We start from the raw sequence: 17,007 nt of genomic DNA, 5'->3' as shown, positions 1-17,007 counted from the left end.
AATTATATCCGTGTATGAAATGTATGAAACCCATTCTGTATAGTTAATACTTTTTTGGTTTTTTGTTTTGTTTTGTATTGTTCTTTGAGACATGGTCTCTTTCTGTCCTCAAACTCACAAACCTACTCTTTGGTTAGTTGGTTGGTTTTTTCGAGACAGGATTTCTATCCTGGACTCACTTTGTGGACCAGGCTGGCCTAAAACTCACAGAGATCCACCTGCCTCTGCCTCCTTAGTGGGTGCTAGGATTAAAAGTGTGCATCATTACCCCCAGCAACAAAACTACTTTTGTAGAAGCAAGAACGTATCCCTTTAAAAAAAAATTAGGTCTAGAGAGATGGCTCAGCAGTTAAGAGCACTGATTGCTCTTCTGGAGGTCCTGAGTTCAAATCCCAGCAACCACATGGTGGCTCACAACCATCTGTAAAGGGATCCAATGCCCTCTTCTGGTGTGTCTGAAGACAGCACAGTGTACTCACATACATAAAATAAATAAATCTTGAAAAAAATCTTTAGATGAATTTTACTTACTTACTAAACTTTGGTCTTATCATCATGCCTTGGCTAGCTTGGAGCTCTATATACACTAGACTGGACCTGAACTCCTTGGGATCCATTCATCTCTGCCTACTGAGTGCTGGGATTAAAATTCTATGTTACAATGGCTGGCTAGAGTGACTGGGTTGGACATGGAGGCACACATTTGCAATCCCAACACTTGAAAAGCAGAAGCAGGTGAATGGCTCTAAGTTCATGCCAGCCTAGTTTACACAGTGAGATACAGATCTGTCTGCAATCACTACAGTAAACTGTTTAAGTAAACTCAAAAAAGCAAACAGAAAGTCAGAGAAGGCTGGGAGATGCTGGGCTGGAAGTAGAACTCAGTATTAATATTCCCCAGCACCACAAAAACCACACTCCAGTGGTGCTTGTACATTCACAGGACTATGAATTAACATTTTTAGAAGCTTTCAAGTTCTATCACACCAGTTTAAAATACTCTGCTTGGTGTTTTCCCCACTCCTTATCTCCCTAGGCTTCTCACTACCATCTTGCTCTTCTGTTGAATACCTGGACCTTAAATACAAATGTAACCATACGATATGCAAGCCTTTCTCTGACTTCTTTCACTTTCCTGTATGTTTCAGTTGCCTCTCCTTTGTGGCTGGTGCTTGACAGTGACCCCCTGCGTGGATGTGGTGAGCTGGTGCTGTGGGGACACTGGTGTGCACAGTGCTGAGCTCTACACTTGTGTGCTCGCCTACAGAGTGTATGCTTTGTCTCCCTTACAGCAGAACTGTGGGGTTAGATGTGAGACCCGTGTTTACCTTTTTCTAAGAGCACGTCCACTGTTCTGTGCATTACCAGCAGTGTGTGGCATCTCCAGTCCTTGTTCCTCAGATGCAGGTAGCCTAGGCTGGTGTGATGTGTCCTTCAGTTCATTCATTAATTGTCAGGTTCTCCTTGTATTTTCCTACAGGTTGTTGCCCAGTTGGGCCTAATCCTCTTACCTCAGCCTGAGTATACATTTGTGGCTAACTTTGGCTACTTTTCAACTAGGTTAATCCTCTTACTACTGAGTTTTTTGAAATTCCTTAAAGATCTTTACAGACTGAGCTGGCCTCAACTGCAGGAGCCCTCTTGCCTCTGCCTCTAGAGTTTATTTCTGAGCAGCTTTTGAACATTTTTATCATCTGTTGTTGTTGTTCATGGAAATGCAACTATTATAAGTGTGTTACTTCCCACTTGTGCTAATCTTAACAGGGAAGAGGTCAACTGCTCTGTGGACAAGGATTGACTAATGTGGATGTTGGAGGGGAAGGGGAATCACCCCTGGGCAGGTTGTCCTTGGTTGTTAAGAAGGCTGGCTGAGCAGGCCCTGAGATATAAGCCAGAAAGACTTTCCCCATGACCTCTGCATCAATCAGTTCCTGCCTTGGCTTCCCTCTCTGGACAGTGACCCAGAAGATGCAAGCCAAATAAACCTTCTCATAGGTATCTGTGGTGGTTTATCACAACAGAAGCCATAGCAAGTACACCACTCAACGAGCGTGGTGTCATGACCGGGCATCACAGTTCCTGCCTACAATGTCAACCCTTGGGAAACTGAGGAAGGAAGAGTGTGAGTTAGAGGCCAGTGTGGGTTCCAGGCCAAAAACTCCAGTAATCACACACGTTCTCACACTCTACTCCAGTAATTACACACGTTCTCAATCCACTCTACTTCTCTCTCGATGTCGATTTGGCCCTACCTCTAGATCTCATTTCTCTATAAATTTTATGGGCATCTTGCTGAGAGAGAGAGAGAGAGAGAGAGAGAGAGAGAGAGAGAGAGAGAGAGAGAGAGAGAGAAAGACAGACAGACAGACACTGACTTACTTTGATTGGAGATTTATGGATCATTTATGCCAAATACTCTCTGCCCTCTTACAGTTGTCTTTTATTAGGAGCTCAGCTGCTGAAGCACTAGCTGTGACATCGTGAAAGCCTAAATTCAGTCCCTAGCGAGCACACGAAACGCTGACTGTTGCTGGGTGTGGTGAGGTAGTGCTAATGCACAACTTTAATCCCAGCACTCAGAAGGAACAAGTTCAAGGCCAGCCTGGTCTCCAGGATAGTTAGGGCTACCCAGAGAAATCTTTTGAACAAAGAAAAGAAATATCTAAGTGTCATTATTAGATAAAATAAAAAATAAATACATGAACTGAGTTGAGTGTCATGGTACCCCTGCAACCCCAGGGCTGATATAGAGAAAGGTGTATCCCTGGGGCTGGCTGATCAGCCACCCTTAAGCAGTTGGCAATACTCAGGCCCCATAGAGAGACCCTAATTCTAGGATCATATTCACCCCCTACACCCTTTCTTCTTTTCCCTAATGCTGGTGCCCTTCCTATTTCCAGAAGTCCCCATTCTAATTTTATGTCTGTCTGTCTCTTGCTTGTTTATTGATTCTATTTTTAAGATTTGGATATGTAAGAGAAAATTTTTGTTTTATTTTTGTTTTTCAAGACAAGGTTTCTTTGTATAGCCCTGGCTGTCTTGGACTCACTTTGTAGACCAGGCTGGCTCACAGAGATCTGCCTGCCTCTGCCTCGAGTGCTGGGAATTAAAGGTGTACAGCACGGCAGTGGCTCAAGAAAACAAAGTGTTTGTCTTTCTGAATTGGGCCTATTTTGTTTACTCATTTCTGCTCATTTTCCTACAAATGACAGGGCTTTACTTTTTTTTTTTTTTTTGGCTAGATAATATTCTGTTGTGAGTATATAGTACATCTTCTTTTCCCCATGTATGTTTCTGCTGTCTGTCTGTTTGGAATAGGATCTCACTACATAGTCCTGGCTGACCTAGACCTCTACAAGTAGATCACGTGGCCTCTATTCAGAGCTATCCCACCTCTCCCTCTGCCTCTGCCTCCACCTTCAGAGGTGCAGTGAGATTAAATGTGTGCACCACCACGCCTGGAACTGGCACTGACCTGCTGCCTCTGCTTCTCAGTGCTAGGGCTTACACCTTGCTGTGTGTTTGAGACAGAAAGCCCTATGTGACCTGGGTAACTTGGTAAGCCCAGGATAGAATCCTCTTGATTCCATCAAAGTGCTGTGACAACAGAAATGTCCTACTGGGTCCAGTTTATGTGGCGTTGGCAACTAATGGGCATCTAACCTGGTTATGTACCTTGACTGTTGTGAATAGGGTTAAGGGAAGTGTAGGCAGGCAGGAATCCCAAATATATTTACCCTGAGTTTCCTGGGTACATAGCAAGCAACTAGCTCACATCACAGTCCAATTTTTTGAGGAACGTCCATGTTAATTTTTACACCAACGCACATGCCCAACCAACAACCATACGAGTTGCTTTTTCTCCTTTTCCCCTTCCTGTCTCTTTAAAAGTTTATGTGTATGGGAGTCTTGTTATATTATGTCTGGGCAGGACATGGTGGTATACACCTTTACTCCCAGTACTTGGGAGGCAGAGACAGGTGGGACTGTATGAGTTGAAGGCCAGCCTGCACTCTATATAGAATCCCAGGCTAGCGAAGGTGAATACTACAACCCTATCTCAAAAAATAAAAAGTTCTGATTATGTGATAAAAATGTACATGTATGGGGCTACAGACATCTCTTGGTAGTTTAGAATGTTTGATGTGGAGCTGGAGAGATGGTGCCACAGTTAAAAGAGCACTGACTGCTCTTCCATAAATTCTGAGTTTAATCCCCAGCCACCACATGGTGGCTCACAACCAACTACGATGTGAGCTGATGCCCTCTTCTGGCACACAGGGGTACATGCAGATAGAACACTTACGTAAAATGAATAAATAAATCTTTACCAAAATAAGGAAAAAAATGAATACTTAATGCCAGTTACTGTAGAAGACCTGAGTTTCTCTCACAACACACACAAAGAGCCTCACACCTCTCTGGTTTTAGGGGATCTGATGCCCTAACATGTCTGCACGAACATGGTCTATAAGCTTATATGCAGGCAAAACACTCACATACATAAAATAAAAATGACCCAAGGCAGGGTCTCTGTTTGGTCCTGGACATCCTGGTACTCTCTTGGTAGAGTAGACTGATCTCAAACTCAGATCCACCTGACTCCTGAGTGCTGGAAACTAAAGAGATAAGAGATGCACTATCGCTCTCCAGCTAAAATAAATAGAATTTAAAAATGTGTATTTGAAGGATACCTTTTTGTCCCTTTGAAGAAAGAAAAAAGCTTTTCTGAGCCAGGAATCCCAGCCCTCAGAAGTCAGAGCCAGGCAGATCTCTGTGAGATTGAGGCCAACCTGGTCTACAAAACGAGTTCCAGGACAGCCAGGGCTACACAGAGAAACAAGGACAACAACAGTGCACAGTTCTCCATCCATGGCGGTACTCATGTATATGAGTGTTTCATGTCCGTGTGCTGGGTGTGCAGCTGGTGCTTGCGGAAGACGTAAGTTTATTGTATCTCCTGAAGTTTGAGTTACATATGGATGCTGGGAATCAGACCAGAGGCCTCTGCAAGAGCAGTCGGGTGCTCTTAGCTGCTGAGCCAGCTCTCCAGCCTTTTATGGTCCTTGTTAAAGGCCAGAGAGTAAAATGAACACAAGATAAATGTCAGCCTCCTTGGAGAGCAGAGTGAGCTACAGACCTGCAGCCCCACAGCTGAGAGTTCTCCCATCACAGGGAGCTGTACCCTCAAACCTTCAAACTGTGACTCATCTGTAGATTCTTCTGTAAAATATTTTCTTCACAGCAATATAGAAAGCAACTAGCTTGGGCAGTGATGACAATTTTGGGGGGAAAATAAAATAATAAATAGGGCAAGGAATGTGGTACACAAGTGTAAGCCAATCACTGGGGAGCTGAAGCAGGACTGTCCTGAATGGAAGCTGCCTAAGCCACAGTGTGCATGTGTGTGTGAGTGTGCGAGTGTGTGTGATAAGTGTGTGTGCGTGTGTGTGATGAGTGTTTGTGTGCATGCGTGTGCTGAGTGTGTGTGCATGTGTGTGATGAGTGTGTGATGAGTGTGTGTGAGGAGTGTGTGTGATGAGTGTGTGTGCAAGTGTGTGTGATGAGTGTTTGTGCATGTGTGTGTGCTGATTGTGTGTGGTGAGTGTGTGTGTGCATGTGTGTGTGATGATTGTGTGTGTGTATGTGTGCGTGTGTGTGATGAGTGTGTGTGTGTGCATGTGTGTGTGTGATGAGTTTGTGATGAGTGTTTGTGAGTGTGTGTGTGTGTGTGTGTGTGTGTGTGTGTGTGTGAGTGTATGGGTGCATGCGTGTGCACAGGGTGACGCAGGATAATGAAAACAGCATTAAGGGTCTACAGTGAGCTTTTTCAACAGCCATTCTCAAAACAAGGCCGAGAAGCCTCAGCCCTTAAGCACTGGCTGCTCTTCCGAAAACCCTGGTTCATTACCAGTACCCGCACGGCAGCTCAAGGGACCTCACACCTTTCTTCTGGCTCCACAGGCATTGCCCATATGTGGCACACAGTCATCCACACAGCAGACATCCATAAACATAAAAAGATAAAAAGACCAAGATCCACAGCCGAGTACAGTGCTCTCACCTACGAATTCTCAGGATCTGGAAGGCAGAAAGAACAGGCAGAGGCAGGACTACAGTGACTTCACACCAACCTGGGCTACTAAGACCCTGTCTCAGTCTTACTCTCCCCAAACCCGGAGCACCAAACAAAAGGGGTATGTGAGGATACAGCGTTGGGGTACATACTTTAACTCCCACCACTGGGAAAGACTAAGCCAGGACTCCAGGGTGTGCATTACCCAGGGCGATGCAGTGAGACACTGCCTCAAAATATCCAAAGTGTCAACTGTTTCTGAAACCTCTTTAGCCTTTAAACTTTGTCTATGAGTGTTTGACTTCCTGTGTATCTGTGGTGCACATGTGTGCTCGGTGTCCATAATGTCAGAAGAGGGCACTGGATCCCCGGGAACTGGAGTTACAGACAGATGGCTGTGAGACACTGTGTTAGTGCTGGAAACTAAACCTGGATCTTCTGCAAGAGCAACAAATGCTCCTAACCACTCAGCTATCCCTCTAGCCCCATGTAACCTTTTTAAAATCTAAAGTTGCTGCAAAAATCATTTTTAAAAGTTTATGTCAATGGCTTTTAATGTGGGTAAAACATTTGGACAATGAAAACAAAACATTCAAATATTGCACCAAATCTTAATTTTTTAAGAATTTTATATTTACACATGTCCATGAGTTTAACAACAATGAGATAGTTAATAACGTCTCTGGTTTATAAGGTCATAAAACTGCCACAGTATAACCTGTGTATGAAATCCTAGTGCATTATCTTTAGTCTTGTCAGTTGATTCCTATTTAGGATAAATCATTAAAGCTAGTATTACAGAAATTACAAATTCTACAAGATAATTCTATCTTCCACACAGAGAATAACTCGATTTAGTAAAACCAACACAGTGAACAAGAACAATCAAGAAGTGAAGCAGAAATGTGCTTCCGTCTGTCTCACACTCGAAGCTTTGCTGCCCCAATAACACCGATCGAAGGCTGGGCCCAGGGATGTGCCCGCTGCTGCAGGGCAGGGATGCTCAAGTCCAGCACTGGCAATGTAACAGCAGAGAGAAAGGGAGAGGGAACGGAAAAGTCAACACAAACGACTTGCCAGTTCCAGGATTCAAATATATGTCCTTTCCAATTATATCTCACCACTATCAGACAGCAAATGCCTGGCTTGTTTTGTCCAAGCTACCATTTAGGTCCTGGGCTCAGGCTCTCATGATACCAGGCTTTCCCATGCACTGTAAGTTGAGGTTGTAGGGTGGGGTAGGGTGGGGGTGGTAATGAATATTTTATTTAAGTCATCCTATCTATAAGGTTTGTAGTCATTTGTATAAACATAACAGTGATTATCAGTCCAAGTAGATTCCAGTTGAATGCTTTTGAGCACAGTAAAACATGTAACCAGAAAACTACTTAATAAAAAAAAAGAAAAGAAAAAAAAAGACAGGGTCTCACTATCTAGCCCTATCTGGCCTGGAACTCTCTAAGCAAACCAGGCTAACTTCAAATTCACAGAGATTCACCTGCCCTCCAAGTGCTAGGATTATAGTGTACAGCAGCATATCCTGCAACCAATACACTTCTTAACTGTAAATAACAGTACAAAATGGAAAGGAATCTTTTTTTTTCCCCTCCAGAAGAGAGCATTACAGATGGTTGTGAGCCATCATATGGTTGCTGGGAATTGAACTCAGGACCTCTGGAGAGCAGACAGTGCTCTTAGCCTCTGAGTCATCTCTCCAGCCCTATGCAGAAAGGAATCATACTGAGTAGTATAATCACTGATGGCAAATGCACATTGAATTTATTTTGTATTTAAAAATCCATCTTTAACTCTGCAGATAGAGGAATTGGTTCTAAGCATGAGATTGCCGGTGGTACAGACATTGCAGTACCCGCCCTGGAGATTCGAACACCGAACGAGAACAACAGGAACTCCACCTGGATCCTCTGCAAAAGCCGGGTGCACGCTTAACTGCTGACTCATCTCTAGGGCTCCAACTAAATTTCTTTTTGTTCTGTGTTTCTCCTTCATTTTTATAACTTTCATAAACATAGTATTTTTAAAAGAATTAAATTCACAAATATTACAGTAAAGTTTACAGCCTTTTCGGCCATAACAGTACTTAATAAACTATAATCAAAGTTCGATCCCCACACACCCCCATACAGGGTTTCTCTGTGTATCCCTGACTATCCCAAAGCTCTCTCTGTAGACAAGACTGGTCTCCAATTGAGATCCACCTGCCTGTTCTGGGATTAAGTGTGTATGTGTGTGTGTGAGGGGGGGGGTACCACAATTCGAACTCCATCTTTTGCTGTTTGACACATCTGTATTTATTGGGGGAGAGGTGCAATGGTGTGTGTAGACCAGAGGACAACTCTGAAGAGTCAGTTCTCTCCCTCCACCATGCAGCTTCTGGACACTAAACTCAAGCTGCCAGGCTTTGTGGCAGGTGCCTGTTCTGGTTGAGCCTTCATGCAGTGCCTTAGTGTTATGATTATGTTAAATACTAAGAGAATATCACAGGAGCTGTTTCTGGAGAGGTAACCACACATCACCGTTTTCATGTGTATTCTAGCTAGAGAAACAAAAACAAAACTGTGCATGCCCAGAACCCCACTTGGGAAGCCCCGAGGACAATGAAAGACAGCCTGAAATCCATCAGGAAAGCTGTGTCAAATGCAAATTAACCAGGAAGTGCAATGAAGACACCTCACAGGAGAGGCTAATGCACAGATTACTCCAGTACTGTCAGGATGCAGCCTGAAGCTAAGTATGTTTCATGTTTCAACCACCAGTTCTCCTAGAAATGTTGTCTTCAGCACATTAGCTTGTCTGCAGAAGAACCTCACCTTGGATTTATTCCAGGAGGCTCGAATGCTCAGCTGTAACCCCTGACAGGAAGCCAGTCCAAATCAAGTGGATAAGTTCCCCGCCCCAAAAGCCCAGTCTGCGCACAGCAACAGGTAACCCTCGTTATGAAGGCTGGGGACAGGCACACAAATACATTTATATGACTTTATTAAACTTTTCAAATGCAAATGTTAACACATGAGTATTATAATCTTAGCAGTGAGCTGCTAAGGCTCCATCCTTAACTGGATTATAATTACTACATATCATAATTAAACCAGACATTACCAAGTAGAAGTGCAAAAATCATGAATATTTCCCTGTGGTTAGAGCAAAACACACTTTACTGAGATATCCAATCTACTTTAGAGGTGGGCCGGGGCTGTGGTGTTCTGACTGGGCCCAGATCCTTGTGCATGCTAAGCAGATGCTCTACGACTAAGCCCCGCCCTCTACTCCAAACCACTTCTTTTCTGTGTGCTGATGATCAGACTCAGGGCCCTGACTGGTAAAGCCCTAGCCTCTTGTTAAAGAACTAATCTGAAAAAATAAAACCAGACAGTTATGACAATGTCTCTTACCTCATAGATGTTGGGGTGCCACATTTTGGTCAAGAATCTGAAGGTAGGTGGTGAATATGGGTAGTCAATAGGAAATTTAATATGTGCCTGAAAGAGAAAGAAGATATGCTAATAAACAAGTCGTTATTTGTTTGCCTAATAATTCATTCTTTTATATCCCAAATAAACAAAATTCCTTTCTAATAAGAATAAAGTATGTCATAGTTACTAGCATGTTCTTTTAGCATCTCATCAAATATTGATATTAAACTCCCCAACCCAGAAGAATGAAAGGTAGGCTGTGCCCAGTGCTGAGGCTGCTGCTGCCAGGCAAGGAGGGACCCAGACCATGGCACACCTACATGCACTCTGCAGCAACACCCATCCTCATCCTCTGACTACTGTTCTTATGCCAGACAAAACAACTGATACGGTTTTCTAGTAAAGAATACAGAATCAATACATTTTCTTTTTATTGCCATCATGCAAACATTATCCCCCCACTCAGAAACAATGCTGCTGCCCCCTTTGGACATCCTTTCCTTCCAGGGGTTTTCATTACACACTTCCCCTCCCCCACCAAGCCTTGAGACTCCAGTTTACCTTCCAAAGCTCATAGTTCCAGCTCATACGCATCTCCCAGCACTAAATAAAGGTTGTAAAACTTACATGTAAATGTGATATCTATGTACTGGGTGTTTGTGTGTACGTGTACCATGTGAGCCTGGTAGCTGTGGATGTCAGAGAGGGAGAGTAGGCCCTGGAACTGGAGTTATGAATGGCTGTGAGCCACCTCATGGGAACTGGGAACCAAGCCTAGGTCTTCTGCAGGAGCAACGAGTGCTCTTAACCATGAGCCGACTGAATAGCTGGCTACTCTGAACACTTTCTTTAAAGCAGGCTCTGAATGCAGCTCAGTAATGAACACTTCCCTAGCATTCACTCCCTAGCCCTAAGTTCAATTCCAAGAACTGACAAAAAGAAAATTTTGACATGGGGGTAATAGAGAGGCAAAACCCAACAAAGTATAACAATGTATGTACCACAATGTGTGCATTTATGTTAACAAAAGATGACTCAAAAGGAAATTTTAGCATGTAGACATATTGAATTCTATATTGTTTTTGCCTGTATCACATCATAAACATTTTTTAATTATAAAATATTCTTATGCTTGGCCAGCCTGGGCTACTTAAGATTGTCTCAAAACAAAAAAAAGGTGGGGGTAAAAAAAAAAAAAAGATTGTCTCAAAACCACAAAAAGCTAGCCCGGGTGGGACACATCTGTAACTCCAGCATTTGGCACAGTGAGTTGAAGCCAGCCTGGTGCTGCTTTAGAAACTACAGAAAAGTAAGCACTTTTTTGGGCAGTGATTACTTAATAAAACTGGAACTGTGCATAGATTAATGTGGCCCATTCCCAAAAAGATACCCAGCTTATGAAGTAGTCCATATCTTATAACAAATAGAGCAATGTTCTGAGTGTGGTTATCAATGTTAACATAACCTGATTACACACACACAGATGAAACCTTTTTGGAACCAGGCTATAGCTAGCTATGTAGCCAAGGCTAGCCTCCAGTGTGCAGTCCTCCTGCCCATCATGTACTAATTAGGATTATGGGTATTCACCCACACACAGGAATTCTTTCTTTCAAAAAGTGGATTTCTTACCTTGGGATAATTAGGTTATTTGTTGTTCTTTTGATATGGTAAATATCTTACAATATGTGTTCTTGGCCAGAATTCATATTTAAAATATTATGAAATATAAAATAAGGGCCTGGAGAGACTGCTCAGTGGTTAGAGCGCTGACGGCTTCTGTAGAGGACCAGGGTTCAGTACCCAGCACTCAGGTGGCTCACACCGTCTGTACCTTCAGTTCCAGGGCATCTCACATTCTCTCCAGACTTCCTCACTGCATTTGTGTTGCATTCAGACATACGTGCAGGTAAAACCCTCATATACATAAAATAAAATAAACTGGGCTAGTGAGATAGCTCAGTGGTTAAGAGGATTAGCCGTTCTTCCAGAGGTCCTGAGTTCAATTCCCAGAAAGCACATGGTGGCTCCCAACCCTCTGTAAGGTTGCCCTCTTCTGCCATGCAGGTGTAAGTGCAGCAGAGCAAACAAACAAAGAAGAAGCACATTTTTTAAAAAAATTAAAAAAAAATCTTTTTCAAAAATCCAAAGCAAGGACCCTTAGGAGTTCCAGCATAAAAGCAATGAAGACGCTGTATAAAGATCAGCTACTTCACAGGGCTAGGAAATAACCAACGCCAGGCCTGACAGCACACATCTGTGACACAAGCACTCAGGAGGTCAAGACAGAAGGGCTGGCCTTCTTTCCAGAGGCTAGTCACAAGAAGGCAGGCCTTTCCAAAGAACAACTCAGTCTACTCCAATCTGCTATTGCAAAAGCTTTACAACAAACATTTTATAAATTCAATGTAAAAAAATAAGATGGGGCGGGATGTGGGTGAGCGGGCAGGCACTGGAGAGAACCTGCTCAAACCACATGACACCCACACCCCACCCTTGAGAACTGTCATTTATCTGCTCCTTCTACAAGTTTTCTGAAAACCTCTACTTGCAGAGAGATGTCTATTTATCTAATTTGAAGCAGGGTCATCATGTAAACAGCTCTCCTTGTGACTTTTGCTGAAAATTACTGCCTAAAATTATGTTCAAAGATACCCTAGTCAGAGTGCGTGTGCACACGTGGTTTCTTTGAGACAGGGTTTTTCTCTGTAGCCCTGGTCTCAAACTCACAGAGATCCAGCCTGCCTCTGCCTCCCAAGTGCTGAGATTAAAGGCATGTACTACCATGGCCCTGCTTAAGTGTTTAGTTCTTTAAGAATTAAAGTGCCTAATAAAGAATATAATATATTAGAATTGTTGCCAGAATTAGCAGAAGAAAAAGAAATGAATGAATGGGGACCAGCAAACAGCAGCGTAAAATAGCCAAGGTCATAATGAACCATAACATGGGGCCTGGGATAGAGATCAAGAGATCTCTGGCTTCAGACTCTTGGTTCCTTCTCTAGTATCTCAGAAATGGAGTGAGGGAACTGTGAACTGAAAGTAAGATCAGGATCTCAATGCTAGAAACAACAATTTTTACAAGAAGATTTTAAATACTGAACCTTGACTGAAGGTAGGGCCAGTGTCCCGTTGAGGTGTGCTTTATGAGGAGGTCAAAGACTGCATTCTGAAGGAACTGGAGATGTTGCTCCTGGTCAGCTGGTGTGCTTATGGGAAGGCAATGAGCAATCTGGACTGACAGTGTTTAAGAGGTTAAAATAAAACCAGAATTAAGGAATCCAGACAAGCAGGTCAGTTAAGCCATCAGCTACCAGCCACCAGGACACAGTGACACTTAGTATTGCAAAGGGTATCTGAGCCGGAGTCCAGGAGCTCAGGGGTTATCAAGGTGGCTGGCTTCATCTCCAGATAAATGGTTACAGAGGAGGGAAACTGGAGCAGCCAATGACACTTTGTAGCACTTCTCTTTGCCCTACTGACACTTTAAGCCACACCTACTATGGCATGCTCCTAATTCTGACAGACAGTTCTGTTGATTCTGACTTCATTTTAATAGTCCAGACCCTTAGCTTTGGTGCGAAGCTGAGCAGCCTATTTACTAGTTGGTGACCTCATTCCTCAAGCACAGGTACTAGACTGCACTCCACCTCTGACTTTTCTTCTGGAATATACTGAGCAAAGCGTAGCTAGGTCAGTGGGAAGTGCACTTGGCTAGCACACACAAGGCCTTCAACCTAAAACCTGGCACTGTCCACCTGCCCCCAATGTTGTAAAGTGTATTCAGCTTCTGTCCATCATGAATAGGAAGTGCTTCCTGTAGGCTCTATTCTTTCTCCCAAACCGAGGATCTCTATGGACCTCTTTCCACACAATCATCTAACAGACAAACAGATGAACATCTGAGTATGTGCTTTGAGTAGGGCAAAATGGAGTTAAGGCACACAAGCTTAATAAGCTACAGAACCAGGAATGTAAGCTACTCTGTGTAACCCTGGGAAAGTCTCTGAAACTCCCTTCAAACCTTAGTTCTACTCCTTACCCCCCTTTATAGAACTATGGTAGTGAAATCTCACCAAATTGCTGTCCAAGTTATAGGATGGGAAGACGGCTCAGTGGGTACAGTGCCTGCTGTGCAAGCATGAGGACCTGCATTAGGGTCCCCAGCAGCCACACAAGCTGAACCTCTGTACGGCTGGTAGATAAGCCAGATCCAGGATGATTCTGGGGTCCTTCCAGCTAACCAGCCAGGCTGAACGAAATGGCCAACTCAAGTTTCAGGGAAAGACCCTGTCTCAAAAACAACGTAGAGAGCATTGGAGAACAACCCAACTCCAGCCTCTGGCCTCTACACAAGCATGCACATGACAGCATACCCAGAGACACATGCAGACCTACACCACACACAATAATGCATGTATTAATCAAAATAAGAAACTGACATCCACTGGGCATTTCCTCTGTGCTGGACACTTCTATAATATATTACATATGTTAACTCATTTAATTCCTAAAATAAGCCTGGGTTATCATCAAAACCTTATTATAAAGAAAATAAATACAAAGCTTTAGGAACTCATATAGGATCATATTTAAGTAACTGTCTGTATATTATTTATATAAATTTTTCTCTCCTCTTTATATAAGATGCAACTCAGATAACAAATGTTCTGCCCATTCCATCGCAGGGCAGGGAAATGCTAGTCTCACAACAAACAAGAGTTGTATCTTTGTTGTTCTATATTAAATAAGACAATTTTCTTACAGGGAGGTTTTGTTTACTTAATTTTTTTTGTCTTTCAAGACAGTTTCTCTCTATAGTCTTGACTGTCCTGGAATTCACTCAGTACACCAGGCTGGCCTCAAACTCAAGAGATCTGCCTGCCTCTGCCTCTCAAGTGCTAGCATTAAATGTTCATCACTAAGTAGAAGGAGAAGAAGGTGGATCCTTGTGATTTTTAGGCCAGCCTCATCTACAAAGTAAATTCCAGGACATCCAGGGATAGACAGAGAACCGTGTCTTGAAGGGGGCAGGAGGAGGTATGTCATTAGACACAAGTTTTAAAGAAAAGAGTCTTGGGCTGGAGAGATTGCTCAGTGGTTATGAGCACAGACTGTTCTTCTAGAGGTACTGAGTTCAATTTCCAGCAACCACATGGTGGCTCACAACCATCTGTAATGGGATCTGATGCCCTCCTCTGTGTCTGAAGACAGCTATGGTGTACTCATGTACATAAAATAAATAAATCTTTAAAAAAATTTCTCCTTCCCTTTTTGGAATTATCTCAATTATAACATTAACATTATACCTTTTATGCCTCATCTTTCTGACATGGTTTATCATGTAGCTCTGGCTGTCCTGGAACTCATCATATAGACCAGGCTGGCCTTGACCTCACAGAGAACCACCTGCTTCTTCTAGGGTTAAAGGCTTGTAATACCAGGCCTATATGCCTCTTCTTTCTAATGCTTTCCCCTTGAGGCCCTTTCTCCTAACAGACCTTATTTCTTTTTTCTTTTCTTTTCTTTTTTTTTTTTTTTGGAGCTGGGGACTGAACCCAGGGCCTTGCGGTTGCTAGGCAAGCGCTCTACCACTGAGCTAAATCCCCAACCCCAGACCTTATTTCTTGAAAGATAATTCTACGTTGGCTTCTGAGAACCAACCTATTCTTTCCCTCTTATATCTAATAAAAATAAATAAAACAAGTGGACAGCAACTGGAACAATACCCACAATTGTCCTAAGGCTGCCACAGGTGCTATGGCTAGCTATATAAACAACAGCAGCAAAAACAGGAAACCCTGACAAGGCAGAGGGCAGAAGGCAGGAACCATCGAAATGTGTCCTCTCCTTCCAAATGCCTACCATCTTGGTTAGGGTTTTACTGCTGTGAACAGACACCATGACCAAGGCAAGCCTTATAAAGAACAACATTTAGGTTTAGTCCATTATCTTCCAGGCAGGAGCATGGCAGCACCCAGGCAGGCATGGTGCAGGAGGAGCTGAGGGTTCTACATCTTTATCTGGGCTGCTAGCCGAATACTGCTTCCAGGCAGATAGGATCTTAAAGCCCACTCCCACAGTGACACCCCTACTCCAACAGGGCCACACCCTCTAATAGTTCCACTCCCTGGGAGGAGCATATACAAACTGTGACACATACCCCAATGCAAGTTTACAACCACCTGTTAAGCATGCACAGCTGAGGCTCTCACACAAAATACTTTTTAAAAAAGTCTCAGCAAAAGTTAATTTCCAATGCCATGTAGGTCTTATAATTCGCCTTGGGAAAACTGTTTCGGCACTGAGATTTAAGAATAAAAATCACAATAATTAGGTACAGTAGCTCATACCTGTAATCAGGCAAGTGGGCACTTAAGTCAAGAGTCACATGAATCTATCTGGACTATGCACTGAGTTACTAGCCTGAACTATGGCATCAGCTACTGTTGTCCCACTCAACTGCCACGTGCAGGGATCTCGGGACATTCTTTGGGAATATGCAAAAGTGAATGAAATCCCCCTCATGACTACTGGCTCATTATACAAAATCAATCCAACTCTTAAAGTATCTGCTAGTGAATAATACAATAAATATTCATAAGCTTGAACATTTACTACATTTCCTGGGCTCACCATTTTGTTAATTTGCCTTTTTCTGTTCCATATGCATTTTTACCATCATCAGGTATAATGGGTCTTAGTAGATTCCACTTGGGTGTTCTACTGAATTCTCCTCTCTCTCTCTCTCTCTCTCTCTCTCTCTCTCTCTCTCTCTCTCTCTCTCTCTCTCCCTCCCTCCCTCCTTCCCTCCCTCCCTCCCTCCCTCCCCCCCTCTCTCTCTCTCCTGAATTCTTGACCAGAGTTCTTCCAAAACAAGCATTCACACAAATTAGTTCTTTTTATTTTGGTTTCAGTTTTGAGATCTGGCCTCATCCAGTTCAGGCTGGCCTTGAACTTCTGATCCTCCTTGCCTCTACCTAGGAGTATGGGGATTATAGGCTGCACGTCACCATGCCTGGTTATTTCATTCAGTGCTAGGGATCAAAGGCAGGGCTTTGTGCATGGCAGACAAACGCTGTAACCAACTGAGCTACATCTGTAGTCCCTACACAAACTAAATAAATCGTCAGCAGCTTCAAACTCTGTCAACTAGTCAAATAGACAGCAAGTGAGCAGTATAATTTAGCATATAACACATGCCCGCCCATCTACAGCCAGAGAGAACAATCACTTGTGTTTCTCAATTGACTGATGCTGCTGTCGCCATCCTCAGCTGTCCTCATGGAAAGCTAATCATCCTAAACATGCGTACCTTCCCAGTGTCAGATTCAGCACTAATCACACTTCACTACTGGTCAATGGCTGTCCATCTAGTTGCAGTTTCAGTTTTGTTTTTTTATGGTATTGGTGTTTTGCCTGCATGTGTGTCTGTGTGAAGCTGCCAGATCCCCTGGAACTGGAGTTAGACATAGGTTGCTGGGGACTGAACTCGGA

The 17,007-nt window shown here is 43.3% G+C and overlaps 1 protein-coding gene across 1 annotated transcript in view; it reads right to left on the bottom strand.

Moving 5' to 3' along the window:
* LOC116908678 (ubiquitin-conjugating enzyme E2 R2-like) overlaps positions 1-17,007 on the bottom strand; it is a 56,508-nt gene that overhangs the window by 13,544 nt on the left and 25,957 nt on the right. Inside the window, exon 3 of the mRNA XM_032912024.1 lies at positions 9,490-9,597. Within this exon, the coding sequence (XP_032767915.1) occupies positions 9,490-9,597 (108 nt within the window). The remainder of the gene's footprint in view (positions 1-9,489; positions 9,598-17,007) is intronic.

Source organism: Rattus rattus, chromosome 1 (assembly GCF_011064425.1).
Source record: "Rattus rattus isolate New Zealand chromosome 1, Rrattus_CSIRO_v1, whole genome shotgun sequence".
In the NCBI taxonomy this organism is placed as follows: Eukaryota; Metazoa; Chordata; class Mammalia; order Rodentia; family Muridae; genus Rattus; species Rattus rattus.
The sequence above is the reverse complement of the archived record's forward strand: the minus strand, read 5'-3'. Positions and strand labels throughout refer to the sequence as shown.